Source organism: Brassica napus, chromosome A9, assembly GCF_020379485.1.
Source record: "Brassica napus cultivar Da-Ae chromosome A9, Da-Ae, whole genome shotgun sequence".
Lineage (NCBI taxonomy): Eukaryota > Viridiplantae > Streptophyta > Magnoliopsida > Brassicales > Brassicaceae > Brassica > Brassica napus.
Genome location: NC_063442.1, coordinates 37,593,123 through 37,609,690, shown reverse-complemented (window position 1 = coordinate 37,609,690; position 16,568 = coordinate 37,593,123). Strand labels below are relative to the sequence as shown.

At 32.6% G+C, this 16,568-nt stretch overlaps 2 protein-coding genes, 1 non-coding gene and 1 pseudogene across 3 annotated transcripts; 2 read left to right on the top strand and 2 right to left on the bottom strand.

Moving 5' to 3' along the window:
- Positions 1 to 5,395: 5,395 nt before the first annotated feature.
- LOC106368486 (uncharacterized membrane protein YuiD-like) lies at positions 5,396 to 6,655 on the bottom strand. The gene is made up of 2 exons (XM_013808458.3): positions 5,819 to 6,655; positions 5,396 to 5,748 (listed from the first exon to the last, which is right to left on the bottom strand). The coding sequence occupies exons 1-2, from the start codon at positions 6,440 to 6,442 to the stop codon at positions 5,575 to 5,577; spliced, it is 798 nt and encodes a 265-aa protein (XP_013663912.2). The 5' UTR covers positions 6,443 to 6,655; the 3' UTR covers positions 5,396 to 5,574.
- Positions 6,656 to 6,854: 199 nt separating this feature from the next.
- Positions 6,855 to 6,927, bottom strand: TRNAA-CGC. Its single transcript has one exon. It is a non-coding gene; the product is annotated as a tRNA-Ala (tRNA).
- An 810-nt stretch (positions 6,928 to 7,737) lies between these two features.
- Positions 7,738 to 9,804, top strand: LOC106368485 (annotated as a pseudogene).
- A 3,659-nt stretch (positions 9,805 to 13,463) lies between these two features.
- LOC106363657 (RING-H2 finger protein ATL22-like) lies at positions 13,464 to 15,530 on the top strand. The gene is made up of 2 exons (XM_013803367.3): positions 13,464 to 14,807; positions 15,027 to 15,530. The coding sequence occupies exons 1-2, from the start codon at positions 14,039 to 14,041 to the stop codon at positions 15,461 to 15,463; spliced, it is 1,206 nt and encodes a 401-aa protein (XP_013658821.2). The 5' UTR covers positions 13,464 to 14,038; the 3' UTR covers positions 15,464 to 15,530.
- Positions 15,531 to 16,568: the final 1,038 nt, after the last annotated feature.

The window sequence follows — 16,568 nt, the reverse complement described above, 5'->3', positions numbered from 1 at the left end:
TAAAGTTTTCTTTAAATCATTCTAAAAACCTAAAAATAGTCTCTTCAAAACTAAAGAAAAAAGATTGTCTCCTCATTCTCTAGAAAGGTAAGAGGTCTCAAAATTTCTAGACCATCTCCAATGATTTGCATCATCTTCAAAATGATGCAAACTCAAAAAATATTATGATTTACTCCAATAGTTTTCCTAAATTTTAATATTCATTTTCAACTACATTGCTAATAAAAGTTTTTATTTGATAGAATTTAAAATAATGTTCACTTGTTTTAACATTTTAAACTTAAATTTCTTAATTAAAATAAATTATTGTTGGATTAGTAAAATTACATAACCACATACAATAAAATAGTATATTTTTATTTAAATAGTACTTTTAGTATATTTTTTTCATAAATAAACAATCAAATCATGTTCTATGTTGTGTTAGGTTTATATGTGTTTTTTTATTTATTTTGTATTAGTTATGTATTTTTAATGTTACTATCTATTATTTATTATATAATTTTAAAATATAAGTTATAAGAAGTTTAATCAGTATGTATATATAATAGACAAAAAATTAAAAGTAATATTTTGTGTAAATATTTTTTTATGCATAAAATAAAATTTTAGCAAAAATTTAAAGACTATTATGCATTTGAGATAGACTTCTTTTATTTTCTGATGTTTTTCTTTATTTTAGACTATTGGAGATGCCCTTAATGATTAAGAGTAACTCAGTTTTAATAAAGGTTATCTCTATGATCAATAATTGTAGTCTGCAAGATTATCATGATTTGCAAGAAACATATATAAAAATACCGAGTTTTAGAGACCATGTCATAATAATTCAAAACATCAAACGTAGTTAAAACTGGCACGGTGCGTGACCTAGTACGTAATCGTATATACATGTGTGTGTATTTTTTTTCTTTGGTTCAAACACACCATATGGAAGATATGGGGATAATTTATTCAAATATGTTTCTCATTAGTCATGACTCATATCATATGTAATGATCAAATTACATTTAATGTGGAACATATATGATCACACATTTTTTTTTATAAAAGGCTTTATGATCACACATTCTATTTGGAAGATATATGATCACTAATTTTGTAGGACGTCCATTTATGGTTTTTCTTCATAATTTACTAAAATCATTATGTAAATTTCGTACGTGGCCGGGATTTTGTAAGATATATATTGATTGGTACCAAGAAAAACTGAATGATAAGATAAAGAGCATAATCATACAAACTTACCAAATATGAAAAGTAGGAGTTTGCATTATACATCAAAGAATTCAAATGCTGTAATCATATCATTCGCACTCTTTGGCTCTTTCTCTGCTTCTTCTTCCCAACCTGAGGTGGAGTACGCAGATTGTCAAAAGGTAATTTCGAATAAGAAAATCGTCCGTACACATAAAAAGATTAAAGGGTCACTTTCAACCTACTTAACACTCCCACTTAGTCGTTCGGTCAAGCTCCCATCTCGGAGAATCTTTTTGAAATCCATTATCAAAAAAATTTAAAAGGGTTGTACTTTTTTTAATATTAAATATTTTTAATTTACAGTATTTATGTTGGATGAGAGATTATTATACTTCTGAATTTGCTCTGCTTGATCATTTGCAAAATATAGAAATAATTTCGTGAATTTACAAGACATTATTAATCGTACAACTCTTCAGAATCATGTTTTATATCCAAGCTTGTTGTGATTATATAAGTTTATTAACCAAAATGAAAGGAATCCGTTTATTTATTTTGTGGACTTTTGGCCTGTTAACTATCTTATCTATAGTATTATACAGATTTATTTATTTTATTTTTCAGTTTCTTATGCTTTCTCTATTCAATCATGTTGCCAACCAATACCATTGTTTAACCTGCATTATAACAGAACTAGGAATCATTTTGACAAACTGTACAATAATACTCAGTCGCAATTTATATTCATTAACTTCATTACTCGTAAATGTAAAATGAACTTAAAAACTTCATCATCCCACAAATTTAATGACATAGTAAAATAAAACAAATCATTCAAATCTGTATCTATAAAACCGAAACATTTGTTCCCCTAACCAATTTAGGACTAACTTACGTGAGATTCGGTTTTGTTCATTCATTATTGCTCTCTTTTTTTTTTTGAGTAAGATTCCAAGCTTTCCTCAACGATCAATATACATATACATTTATTGTTTTCGATTTTGATTCAGCTAATTAGATGTTAAAGGTAGATGACAACTTCGACGGGATTGATCACTACACAATTATAAATGGAAAGCAAAGAACCGCCAAAAGACAAACACACATACATATTTGATTTCAAAGACTAGTTCATACACTGTAAAAAAAAGTTGTGTTGGTACCTTTTGGGTGAATGGAATATAAAATTTTATGTCAATAACATGACAAGAGGGGACCATAAAGATAGATATATCACATATGATCGCTTTCTCTGTCTCTCTCTGAATATGGACCTGAACTTCTCTTCCTCCGCATTATTTGTCCCCGCAAAACCTTCTGGTTCTTCCATCAATTTCCGAAAAAACATTTTTAAAATATTCACGCTTATTAAAAATATAATAAATGTTTATTATAAATTTATTACTTCTTCCGTTTTTTTATATATGACGTTTTAGAGAAATTTTTTTGTTCCAAATTATTTGACGTTTTTAATTTTCTATGTAAAAATTATTACTAATTAATGCTAGATGACCAATGATATTATAATTTCTATTTTATTATTGGTTAAATTGTGGTTAGATAAACAAATAATGATGTTTTTGTTTAGAAATTAAATATTTCTTAATCTATGTGCACAATCCTAAAACGTCATATATATAAAAAAAGGAGGTAGTATTTATTTTAATTATACACATTCCAATAACTATCAGTCCTAATATTTAATCAACTAAAGTATTTTTATTTACTATTTCTTAAAAATATACAAAGTATCTCAAAAATAATTATAACATCTATTTTTTTGTGAAACAAAGAAAAAATATAAAAAAATTTACTTTCGGAAACATAGGAAATAGATTTTACTCGAATATTTAAATGTTTTTGTCATAAAACTATAGCAGCTAAAACTACAAACATGAAATATTACTTATTAGATATTACACATAGTTTATCTGCTATGAATGAATACTTTATTTCTGTTAAACTATAGCAGCTAATATTACAAACATGGATTATTACTTATTAGATAATATTACAAACTATAGCAGCTAATATTACAAACTTGGCGAAAAAAGAAGGTGGATTAGGAATAAGGGACTTGGTCTTTTGGAACAGGGCTTGTTCGATTAAGTTGTTGTGGCTGCTATTCTTCAGAGCAGGCTCTATTTGGGTAGCCTGGTTCATAAAAAACATTCTCTCTGGTCAGGTGAACAACTTATGGACCATCAAAGAGAAACCATCTCATTCATCAGCAACTAAAAAGATCCTGAGGGTAAGGGACTATGCTTATAATTGGATTAAGATCTTACCAGGGAATGGTAAAGATACTCGGTTTTGGTCGGATAACTGGAGTCCTTTCGGTAACTTGAGAACTTATCTACAACTGCCGGCGTCTTCAAACATAGGCATCCATCACTCAGCAACGCTCCATGATCTCTTCCGAAACGACCACTGGCGTCTGCCGCATCCGCGATCGGAAAGACAGCTATCTCTCCATGTCTACCTCTCCACCGTTACGTTATCGGCAGAAAGCGATGTCTATGAATGGTCTCCTCAAGGGGTGTCTTCGGCTACCTATGCGACGGGAACGGTATATTACCTGATCAAGAACCACCGTCCGATCGTCTCTTGGTGCGAAGTGGTATGGTTCTCTCGAGGAATCCCTCGCCACAATTTCCTCACATGGCTCACCGTCCTGAATAGGTGCCCTACAAAAGATAGGATGATGAGTTGGGGAATTCAAATTGATTCAAGTTGTATCTTATGCAATGCTCCATTAGAATCAAGAGACCACCTATATTTTGAGTGCCCATACGCTTGGAGTCTCTGGACGGAACTATCTCGGAAAGCAAACTGGCGACCTTCTCGAAATTGGCTGACAGAATTAGGCCTCATGCAAGCGATGACTCTTCCAAAGCATGATCGTCTCCTGGTTCTTTTGGCATGGCAAGTTACAATTTATCTCATCTGGACTGAGAGGAATAGCAGGATCCATCGACAACAATATCGATCAATCTCCTCTTTGGCAAAGCAGGCAGATCTTCTCATCAGGAACAGAGTTTCAGGGATCAGAGAAGGAAACCCATCTCTCTCCTCAAAAATGCTCCAGCGGTGGTTTCAAAGCTGAAAGCATCGACTTCTTTCGTCCGTCTCTTCACATCTTTCACTATGGGTTCAATTGTATTTCTTTAAGGGCTAAGCCCAACTTTATAATCTTTTGGAAAGCTTGATGTAATGGGCTCCATCCAAAGTGACTGCCTTCATGGCCATTTAAATTTAAAGTAAAGTCCTCTTTCAAAAAAAAAAAAAAATATAACAATAGTTTTTTTCTGTTAAACTAAACACAGAGATATAAAAGCATAAAACTCTATGTTAGAAATTCCAAGTAATTAATCATATTATTATTCTGAAAATGGAATGTTAGAATATTTCACAAACAGTTATGAATGTAAAAAACTAAAAAGGGTGACAATTATTGAGACGGGTAAGGACCAAATGGGGACGAGTTTTAGACTTTTAGTACTTATTAATGAGAGATGGTTCGATTATAGGTAATTCACTCATAGACTAGAGTAGATTAGTAGACAATGTCCCAGTTGTATTTATTTACAGCTCACAAGAAGCCCAGTTGACTTACATGTTGTAAACGACCCATAACAAAAAAAAACAAAGCCCATACACAAACTTTAAATCGGCGGCGAGATATTCAGATCATATTTCCTCGAACCGGTTACCTTTTCTCCATCGCTATGTCAAGTCTAATCCAAGTGAATTAAGTCAATAATGCCACATGGATGTTAAGTAGGGTAAGACTACATATGATTCATACTTCATAATCATCTATATAAACTTAAATCTGTTATGATGATTTGTTTAAGAGTCATTAAGGTCTTGCTCTTTGACTGCGAGATCAATGTTTTTGAATCTTCCATCTCTCTACACATATTAAAGAGCACGGAACTACAATTACAGTTTAGAAGTGGGAGACAGTCATGATGGTCTAATTATACAGAGGAACATGGCTCTTTTCTTCTCAGGTGGAGACAGGAAAGAGCTGAAACTGCCAGTCACTGGAAGAATTTGGAAAGAACAACAGCAAAGTGGAGGAGCTTGTATCCCAAACTTGTCTTAAAAACTAACACCATTGTTATCATGTCATTGAGAGTTTAAATAGTTAATTACCAAACCGGAAAAAAACAGAGAAAAGAGAGGCACATGAAACAAAGGTATCATTGGCATTTCCAAGAGTTCTCTCTATAGCTGAACACAACATATGATACAACTACAAATCTTAGCCAAATCATGTTGCTAAGCAATACTCAAATCACAGAGTTTTTTTTTTCTGCTAATACAGAACTTGAACCGAATAAGAAAAAAAAAAAACAATCACAAAACTTAATGAGATCTTAGGTTGAGACGAGGTGGGCCTTGGCAACAAAAGCAAGCAATCACAACACCAACCAATGCTCCCGCAAGAACCTGCGAAGGAGTGTGACCAAGCAACTCTTTTAACTTTCTTTGACTAATGGGATGTCCTTCAAACAAGTCCCTTATGATCAAATTCAGAACCTGACATGATCACCAAAAGACAAACATTAGTCATAAAACAAGATCCACAAAAGACAACATTAGTCATTACCTCAGCTTGCATACCGGCATGACGTCTAACACCAATAGCATCATACATGACAATCAAGCTAAACCCCAAACAAACGGGAAACAACGAGTCCGCAACGCCATGACAAAGCGCAACGGAGGTCGTCAAGGCCATACACAGAGCCGAGTGAGAAGAAGGCATCCCACCAGAAGCAAACAACAAACTCAAATCCCATTTCCTCTCAATGAAGAAGTTAATAACCATTTTACTCGTCTGCGCAAAGAACCACGCGAACACAGCCGACACGAACGTCGGATTCGCCGAGAGCGTCGCCACGAAAGGACTGATCTTCACCTTAGCAGACGCCGTTATGCTCAAAAGAGCAACCCCCAAACCACCGTTCTGCTTCAAATCTCCGGCCGAAAACGCTGCCGTATCGTCTCTGTAAGCTCGAAAACGCGACATCCATTGCCGAGACGAAACCAAGCCTTTAATCGTTCTGATAAACCGATCATTCCCATTGCAATCAGGATTAGGATTCGAGGAGGCTTTACAGGAGAAGGAGATGGTCGTGTTGTGGTGGATAGAAGAAGGTAGCTTAAGGAAGGAGAGAGGAGAAGAAGAAGGGTAAAGAGATAAGCTTGATGATGTAAGCAGCGACTCCATGAGAGAAAGTTGCTTAGCTTTTTAAGCGACATACAGAGAGAGAAAAAGAGTTACAAGTTGAGTGTGTGGAGAGACTTGGCGAAGAGAGATTCTCCAAACTGGGGTAAAGATTTCTTGCATTAATCTAATTCTTAAGCTGATTAGCATAGAAATCGTGTGGTGGAGAAGAAAATGTTTTCGTTTATTGTAACGGAAGTGTCACTCGAGTGTCGTGACTCGGACATAAAGGTCAAGTTTTGTCCCCTTTTGTCTTAACGCATTACTGTCCGAAAGAGAATTAATCACTAATCAAGTGTTATGGGCCCGATGTCTTATATTGGGCCTTATAATTAGTGGGCAGGCCTCTTTACCAATGGAGAATATGCAAAAAGAAGACAAAGCAGAGGCGTTAAAATAAAGAAATTTCTAAAAATGGAGATGCGGGGAATCGAACCCCGTGCCTCTCGCATGCGAAGCGAGCGCTCTACCATATGAGCTACATCCCCTTGATGATTACACTAAGGTTAAACTATTAATACTTTAATCAAAAAGTTGTTTTTACATTTCTAAAACATACAAAAATTTCAATTTCCTAATAAATGTTTCTGTGGAATATGCAGGAAAATATGAGATACAAACGGGAAATTTATGTTTTTTCTGACGTTTATACTAAACAAATAAATTTTCTAAAATGATAGAAGATTGTTGGTTCATATGGAAGAATACAAAATAAACATGAACATTAACACATGCAAAATCGTAACCCAAAAACAAAAACAAACAAACAATAATTAAATACGTCTGTACATGATTGGTGATAAACTTATAATCATTGAGGCGGCAAAGATTTTTGTACCACACTAATGAAAGTTTTATAAACTAAACTGAAAAGTTATTTAATTATTAACTTAATTGTTATAGTTTACTTTGTTTTTAAGTTCTGTTACAATATCGCCTAAGGGGACCATACTGACCAAATGTACCTAATGAGTAATGATTCAGACTATGACTGATCCACTTCCCAGTCTGGTCCAGTTAGGACCCTACTCCCATCTCTGTCATCTTTTCCTCAAAATAAGCAAAGTAAAACTCCAGATTCTCAATTATCTTTATAAAGATTTCACTATTTTTTCAACCTCATATAGCAATTGACAATTGTTTTAACTGGCAAAAAGCATATTACTTTTGGTATATTTTCTGTCGGTTCACGTGTCGGTTTAGTGACAGAGGGGACATAACTTGTCCGATACTCCACCAGTGAAAACATCAACTCCAAGCATCTTTCTCAAAATCCAATCGAAGGAAAAGATTAAAAACACAATTTGGTGATTATGATTGATCGCCATCTCCAACCACTTTCACCACCAAACTCAATCACTCTTCTTCTTCTTCTTCCTCCTCACCAAAATTGCATCCATCTTTACTCCTCTCGTCTCTGCTTCAACTTTGGCCATGAGAACCCTCGTCGGATTCTACATCCTCTGTCTTCTACTCGGACAAGATCTTCCTTTTCTACTAGCAGATGACGTCAACTTCATCAACGACTCAACCCAAAACCTCTGTTTCGCAACTCGTTTATCTGACTTCCTCCCACCACCGTACAGCAACATCTCCGACTCCATGCCCTGTACACCTCTCTGGAACACATTCGTCTTAAGGGTAAACTTTTAAAAACCATTCCTTTACACATTCATCACTCAAAAGCAGGCAAAAGAAACAATCTTTTTTTTGGCAGTACTCTGAAAACAGAGACAATGTGATGACGATCATAGTCTCGGCTCTGTATACAACCGGGTGGGTCGGAGTCGGATTCTCCAGAGACGGGAGGATGGTGGGATCGAGCGCGATGGTGGGGTGGATTACGAAGAAGGGTCATGCTAAAATCAAACAGTACTATCTCCAAGGAACAGAGAGAGATCAAGTTGTGCCGGATCAGGGAGAGTTACAGTTACAGAAAGTTCCTCCCGTGGTGGCTCTTCACGGAGCAATGATTTATTTGGCTTTTCAGGTGAAGTTTACCGTTAAAGTTCCTCGTAGAGCAGTGATTCTAGCGTTTAGCTCAGCTTATCCTTCGAAGCTGGGTCGTTTGAGTAAGCATGATGATAAAACTACTGTCATCGTTGATTTCTCCAAAGGTAACGATCATAACATGACTTTCTTGGCTTTTCATGATTATGTTATTAAACGCCAATTGCAAAATGTAAATACAAAACGTGAAAATGTGATAATTGTAAAAGCGCGTTTGCGTTTGCGTTTGCAATTACACATGAAAATTAATGCAACCAAAACAAAATTGTAACCCTATCTTCTCAATAATCTGTATTTTGCGTTTGCTTTTATAGTTAACAACATATTTTGGTAGACTAATATTTCATGTGCATATAACTTGTGATTATCTTATAAAGAAACAAAACTAAAATGGTGTAAAACAAATATTTTACATGCAAATTCTTACTACAATAGGAAAGTTGCCGTACTTATGTTCTTGTGCATGTGTTCTTTCTTGGTCAATGCAGCAAATGGAGTAACGTCCAAAGAAACGCCAGCTTCTACGGAGAAGACAAAACATGGAGTAATGGCGATACTCGGATGGGGTTTCTTACTTCCTCTAGGAGCAATCCTGGCGCGATATCTCAGACATAGAGACCCTCTTTGGTATTATCTTCACATCGGTATCCAGTTCACGGGCTTTATCTTCGGTTTAGCCGCTGTTATTCTCGGGATTCGGCTTTACAATAGGATCCAACCAGATATACCTGCACATCGTGGCATTGGGATCTTTCTTCTAATCCTCAGCATTCTTCAGGTTTGAGAATCAAAGTCTTTAAATATAGGTTACAAGTTTTAGTTGAACATGCATGCTTATGATATGTTTTGTAGGTTTTGGCTTTCTTTGCGCGGCCGCACAAGGAGACAAAGATGAGGAGATACTGGAATTGGTATCATCATTGGATCGGGAGAATCTCTTTGTTCTTTGGAGCAGTGAACATTCTTCTTGGAATTAGAATGGCTAATAGTGGAGAAGATGGATGGAGAATTGGATATGGGTTTGTTTTGGCAGTGACATTACTTGCTTTTATTGTTCTTGAAATATTCAGGATTCGTGGCTCCATTGGTTCACCTTCTTCTCATACACCTCCTTCTTTTGAGACACATCCAAGTTCTACTAGTAGTGTCTGATTCAAGATCCTCTGTCGTTTGTCAGTCCTCTGTTTATGTACATACCTTTTTTGGATTTTGTGGGGTGAAGTAATTTTGCTGAGTGAAGTTTGTAATTTAGACTAGCATGGTGGAATTTTTTACTTTGTTCGTTTTGTTTTTAATCTCTTTTTTGTTGTCATTTTGACTTGTAAATTGGAGTCTTCAAGGTTGCTTTTCATATACTTGATTTTTATTATTATGAGAAATGAGAGTTACATGGAAAGCGGTAGATGTATGTCTCACGTAAACACAAATAAACGGTAAGTGTCACATACACACTAAATAATTTACTTTCACAATTTACATATTCATATTTCAAGTTTCTGGTCAATCTCCCCGCAGCTACTCTGAGTCCCCTGATCACAATGTGTTACTCACACAAAGCCTATGAAGTATTTCTAGTATGCAAATCCTTTTCCTCTTTTCTTATATAATTTTACAACTTTACAATGTGTTGCAAGACTAGTCAGAGAGGTTAACTTGTTCTATTTAAAACACATGCACAAATGAATATAACAAAGACTAGTGGAAGCTACTCTTTCACAATCCAAAAGCTTCAAGTTTCTGGTATTCATATTTTTTTCCTCTTCTATGTAACATATGGAAATAATAAAAAATTACACTAGGCCAACCTTATCATTTGTAAGAATAATCTGCGAGATAGTTGAAATAGTTTTATTGTATTAACACATATCATGTCAACGACCATAATAAGAATAGGGTCGTACATTACATACTACTATACCAAATTATATATTGTCTACTTTTTCTATGAATTTATAAGTAGTACTAACAATTCTTCTACCTATCCCTTAGTGCCATACCACATTATAGCCTTCTCAAAACAAACCCTTCTCCTTCTCCTCTTCATCATCTTCTACTTGTGGAAGTGGGAACATAGTCATCCGTTTCCCTTTCTGGCTATCCCCCAAGCAACCTGAGTCCTGGTATGCAAATTCTTTTCCTCTTCTATGTAATATATACAACTAATTAAAAATATACACTAGGCCAACCTTATGATTTGTAAGAATAATATATACTAGATTTTGACCCGCGCTTGGAAAGCGCGGAGTTGTTGGATTATATTATAATACAAAGTTTTATTATATCGAAAAATATAATTTTTAACAGCTATATAATCTACAAATTAGTTTATTTGAGATTTTATATGTACACTTTTACGTAAGTTTCTTTTCGACATGAGAATTATATCCGGATCAAAAAAACAAACCGAACCGACCCAAAATTATAGGTTTAGTTCAGGTCCAGAGAAGATAACCTATTGGTTTTTTTTTTACCCGCAGGTCTTTGTTTGAGTCCGGGTCCTACCCTAGACCCGATCGTAAATATGTGTTTATTAGGTATATTTGGATATTCCGAATATGTTTCCGGTATTATGAATATTGTTTTTAAGTTTTTGGTTTACTATAAGAGTTTTGATTTCAGGTAAATTTTTCAAATTAAAAAAAAAATTAGGTATTTGGATAAAATTTTGGGTATTTTTCAGTTCATCGTGTCAGATTTTGAATAAGATTTTAAATTTTTAGGTATTTGAACTTTTTTGGTATTTGTTTGGAGTTTCAAATACTTTTCGTGTTTCAGATATTTTTCAGATTTTTCATATATTTCAAATTCGTTTAGGATCTTAAATACCCGAACAGATGTGGATATATTACGTCCATATCAGGTCCAACAACCTTTTGATATAGATTTTTAACGTTATTGTACAAAAACATGGTTGATGAAATATTTTTCTGAGTAAAGGTATCATAAAGAATAATATTAAGATCTGTTAAAAATATTTAAAATATTGTATGATTAGAATGATTAATGTATTATCAGAAAAATAATAAATAGTTATACATAACTCCAACAACTTTTTTATATTAAATTTTCTAAAACTCTTTCCTTTTTAATAGTATTGATTCGTTTTAAGTGAAAAGTATATAAAAGTATAATATCTAAACAAATAATTTTCAAAATCTTGAATAATCAATACTAATATCGTGAAGTCAGGTTAGCCTTAATAGAACCAATGAATTTCTTCCTTTTTGTGAAGGTAACATGAATATTCAGAAAAATCATTTTTAAATATGAAAATATTATCAAACTATAGACGGTTGAAAGTTTAGTATATGATATGAGATTTTAGTGGGAAAGTTTATATATGATATGATTACTTTATTATAAACGAAAGAAGAAGTTAGAATGTACACATATATGTCTTGTAATTTATCTTGCTTTAAATCATATATTATATGATAAAAGTGATAATATAAAACATTAGTTTCAATACTTTTACGATTAAAAATCAAAATGATAAATATAGTAATAGTAATGATTAGGATTTAGGAGTGAGATTTAAATAAATAAAAGAATTGACTAAATTATTGTTAGAGAAATATATGGTAACATATTGTTAGTATAAATTTAAAATAAGACAAAAAAATAATGAGTTAAATGAAAGGGTCCAAACAACTTTTATAAGTAGATTTTTTTAGACTCCTTCCCTTTTAATAGTATTGATATATATTTAAGATACATTATGAGGATTTTATGGCTGATTTATAAACAAATATAAAAAGTTTATGGCATATAAATCGTTTTGTTTAGGTATATTCTTATACTGTAACAGATTTTTGTTTTTCAAAATTGGTGGCTTAGGTTGTATATATATATATATATATATATATATATATTTAGAATCGGTTGTATAGTCAACATTATTATGAACCGGTTAGGTACGATTGGGTTTTTTTTAAATGAACTAATATGAATTTATGATCAATATGAATCATGTATTAGGAAATCCAACACTTCAATGTTATGATAGACTAATTTAAAAAAAAAAAAAATTCATATTACATTGATTTGAGGTACTTGAGTAACTGGACTGGAAAGTATTGAAAAACAAAATTGAATCCTCATTCGTTTGTGATGAACGATAGATCCAAATTAGAGATCACAACTTCTTATCTGTTAGAAGGTCATGACACCATAAGGAGTTCATTTTATAAATACCTCAAATCTGAACCAGTTTGGATGTTTAATAAAAAAAATCGGGTTCAGTATTACTTTTTTTTGATCGGATTCTGTTTGTTTCTTTGGATTTGGGTTTTTGCGTCAAATATAAAAACTAATACCATAGGCTTGAATGCTTTAAAAATAAAAGGAAAAGAAAATGAGGATTTTATGGTAACAACATAATAGTTTAGTTGCCGTAGGTTTGATTTATTAAAAGTAAATAAGCATAGATTGATTATGTGAATTTGAGGATAACTGATTTGTGAATTTAAAATAAAATAGAACACGTTTATGGATATGTTTTAATAGGTAAGATTTACTTGATTTAGTTATGCTCATCATTTACTGTTAAAATATATATTTAAGATACATTATGAGGATTTTATGGCTGATTTATAAACAAATATAAAAAGTTTATGGCATATAAATCGTTTTGTTTAGGTATATTCTTATACTGTAACAGATTTTTGTTTTTCAAAATTGGTGGCTTAGGTTGTATATATATATATATATATATATTTAGAATCGGTTGTATAGTCAACATTATTATGAACCGGTTAGGTACGATTGGGTTTTTTTTAAATGAACTAATATGAATTTATGATCAATATGAATCATGTATTAGGAAATCCAACACTTCAATGTTATGATAGACTAATTTTTAAAAAAAAAACAAAATTTCATATTACATTGATTTGAGGTACTTGAGTAACTGGACTGGAAAGTATTGAAAAACAAAATTGAATCCTCATTCGTTTGTGATGAACGATAGATCCAAATTAGAGATCACAACTTCTTATCTGTTAGAAGTCATGACACCATAAGGAGTTCATTTTAAGGTAACAGAGATTTTTAAAAAATTAAGGTGATTCATTTTAATAATGGTTCTGTATATATTTATTAGGTGATTTAATATTTCTGTTATAATATTTTCTTAAGGTGATGAACTATGGTCATTAGAGAGCACGACAAGTTCATATGTGCTACATAGTTTTGACATAGTTCACTCATGATTTGATGACATATTTTAATTTCTTTTATGTGATACGTGTATCATTTCATAAATTTAGCTGATATATAGAATAGAGTTGTTATGATATTCGATTGATATTATATTAAATGATCCATTAATGATTAAGAAATGTTATTAAGAAATAAATGAAACATCTAAAGAGTCCATTTTTTAAAATATCACACATGAATCAAGGTTGTGACTTCTGTTTTAATATATAAGATGCGAGATAGTTCATAGTTGAACTAATTTTATATTAGAACACGTATCGATGTCAATGAATATAAGAACTATGCCAAATTAGATACATGTATTATATGTGTTCAAAAAAAAAGAAGAAGATACATGTATTATATATATTGTTCTGACTTATTAGATTCATGTATATTATATATTGTTCTGACTTTTTCTATGAATTTATAAGTAGCAATAAGAATTCTTATACCTATCCCTTAGTGCCATGCCACATTATGGCCTTCTCAAAACAAACCCCTCTCCTTCTCCTCCTCCTCTTCATCTTCTTCATATTTCCTCTTCTAAACGCCTCACACCCAAATCCTTGCTACACATCTACTTGTGGAAGAGGGAACATAGACGTCCGTTTCCCTTTCTGGCTATCCCCCAAGCAACCTGAGTCCTGTGGCGACACAGGATTCAAACTCTTATGTACTGATCGCAACGAGACAGCCTTAGAGAATCCTAAATCCAAACCATTTATTGTCCAAGAGATCGATTATAGAAGGCAGCGTATTCGACTCAGCGACCCGGATAGCTGCTTAGCCAGACAGCTCCTCAGCTTCAACGCTTCAGGGTCTCCTTTTTTTCTGTTTCTTCCTCGCAGCTACACGGTTTTGATCTGTCCTAAAGACGAGAATGTCGCACCATCTTTCAGATCCATCCAGTGCCTTGGTAATTCCACTTCCTCCTTCTTTGTCACGGAGTTGGAACAGGTCAGTTCGATGCCGTCTTCTTGTCATGTCTTTAAGACGTTACATCTTCCGTATTCATTCCATGCTGACATCAACCAACAATACCTGTGGCTCAAATGGGACTCGCCAGATTGTGGATATTGTGAGAGGAGTGGTTCAAGATGTGGATTTATAAACAATACCACACGCCAAGTCCAATGCTTCAGTTCTGTAAACTCAGGTACTAATCCATTAATGGTGGAAAGCTTCAACCCCAAGGAATTGTTTAGTTAATTGTTCAAGTTGGCATTTTATAATCACATTAAGTCATTGACTTTGTATAATTAATCAATAACATCTTAAAATAGGCAAATACTAGCTAGAGAATATCGTACATTATATTATACATATATATACACAAGTTGCACCGTTTGACCAGTTTTGTTGCTTTTGAAAACAGGACTCCACAATACAAGCTTACAAGTACTAAAGATAATCTGCCTCTCTCTAATGGGCCCACTCATCGCCTTGAGCTTCTGCGTCGGTCTTGTCTTCTGCAGTTCCGAGAGAGTCTCTTCCCAGATACAACACGCCATGGCCGTAACACCGGAGCCATCAAGCGACGTCCAAGTCATCACGAGGACGGGTCTGGATGAATCTACGATCGAGTCATACAAGAAAGTTGAGTTAGGTGAGAGTAAGAGACTCCCGACCGGGTCAAATGATGTTGTATGTTCCATTTGTTTGTCGGAATATGCAACTAAAGAGACTGTTAGGTGCTTACCAGAATGTGAACATTGTTTCCATGCCGAATGTATCGATGCGTGGCTCAAGTTGCATAATTCGTGTCCGGTTTGTCGGAGCAATCCCTCTCCCGCACGTGAAGGGTGCAACTAGCTTTGCATGTATGAATTAACTTTGTAACGTTTGTATATATATAACTAGGTAATAACCCGCGCCTTGCGCGGGATGTGATTATTAGTTTTGTTATTTTTAATAAAAAAAAACAAATCTATTTAATCTGGATATCGGTTCGGTTTTAAGTTATTTTTTTGTTTTTAATCTCCTAAAATGTAACCATTATTTTAAATTAATATTTATTTTGGTTTATTCTGTTAGAACGTTTGTTTTTTAGTTTTTTTCGGTAAAATCCAAAAATTATTATTATTTATTTATTTTCATGTTATAAATTTTAGATAATCGTCATGTTGAACCAATGGTTTCATAGTTTGTAAATGGATAATAGTTCAAGAAAAAAAAATTATTAAGACAAATCATTTTACTATAATTTGGTCGGTAGTGAAAGAAACATTAAGAAAAAAAATGTTTCAACTTCCAAAAAAAAATTGATACTTCACTGGTGGTAAATACTTACACAGTGTTCACATCAAGGTGCACATGCATATGTATGTAAAAGTATATAAAAATAAATGATAAATATATAAATATATTGTTAATTAGTATTAAATAACATTTTTGTTCTAAATAATACATGAAAGATAAAATTAAAATTAATTAAAAATTAAAAAGGCTTTGACTCTGATATCCGAAATGATTTAGAATTTTAAAGAATATCTGATTTGATCCGTAAATATAATAAAATTTAAAAAATAATTGAAAATTTTAATAATAACATTTTATTACAAAAATAAAATATTATTTAACTTTTTAAATTTTAATACCTAATATAATAAATTTAATCCATAAAAATATTGTAAAACTTATATAAACTATAATATATATAACATATATATATATATATATAATTCTGTACATATATGTATATATATGCATATAACAGATCAAATTTGATATCCGTTTCTAAAAATATTGGTATTTGTGATTTGTTTTTTTTAATTGTATTTTAGTAGTTGATTTGCTTCGTAGAGTTACGATGTCCATATTTTTTGGTTCAAATCAAAACGGATAACGAATTGAATCAAAACTTATAAATATTTTGCCCAACTTTATCCGTAAACAATAAAAATAATATATATATATA

Excerpts from the sequence above, each read along its gene's own strand:
- LOC106368486 (XM_013808458.3), bottom strand. The coding sequence starts at position 6,442 with ATGGAGTCGCTGCTTACATCATCAAGCTTATCTCTTTACCCTTCTTCT. Across the intron at positions 5,749-5,818 it reads ATGCCGGTATGCAAGCTGAG|GTTCTGAATTTGATCATAAG; the intron begins GTAATGACTAAT and ends TGATCATGTCAG.
- LOC106363657 (XM_013803367.3), top strand. The coding sequence starts at position 14,039 with ATGTATATTATATATTGTTCTGACTTTTTCTATGAATTTATAAGTAGC. Across the intron at positions 14,808-15,026 it reads CTTCAGTTCTGTAAACTCAG|GACTCCACAATACAAGCTTA; the intron begins GTACTAATCCAT and ends TTTTGAAAACAG.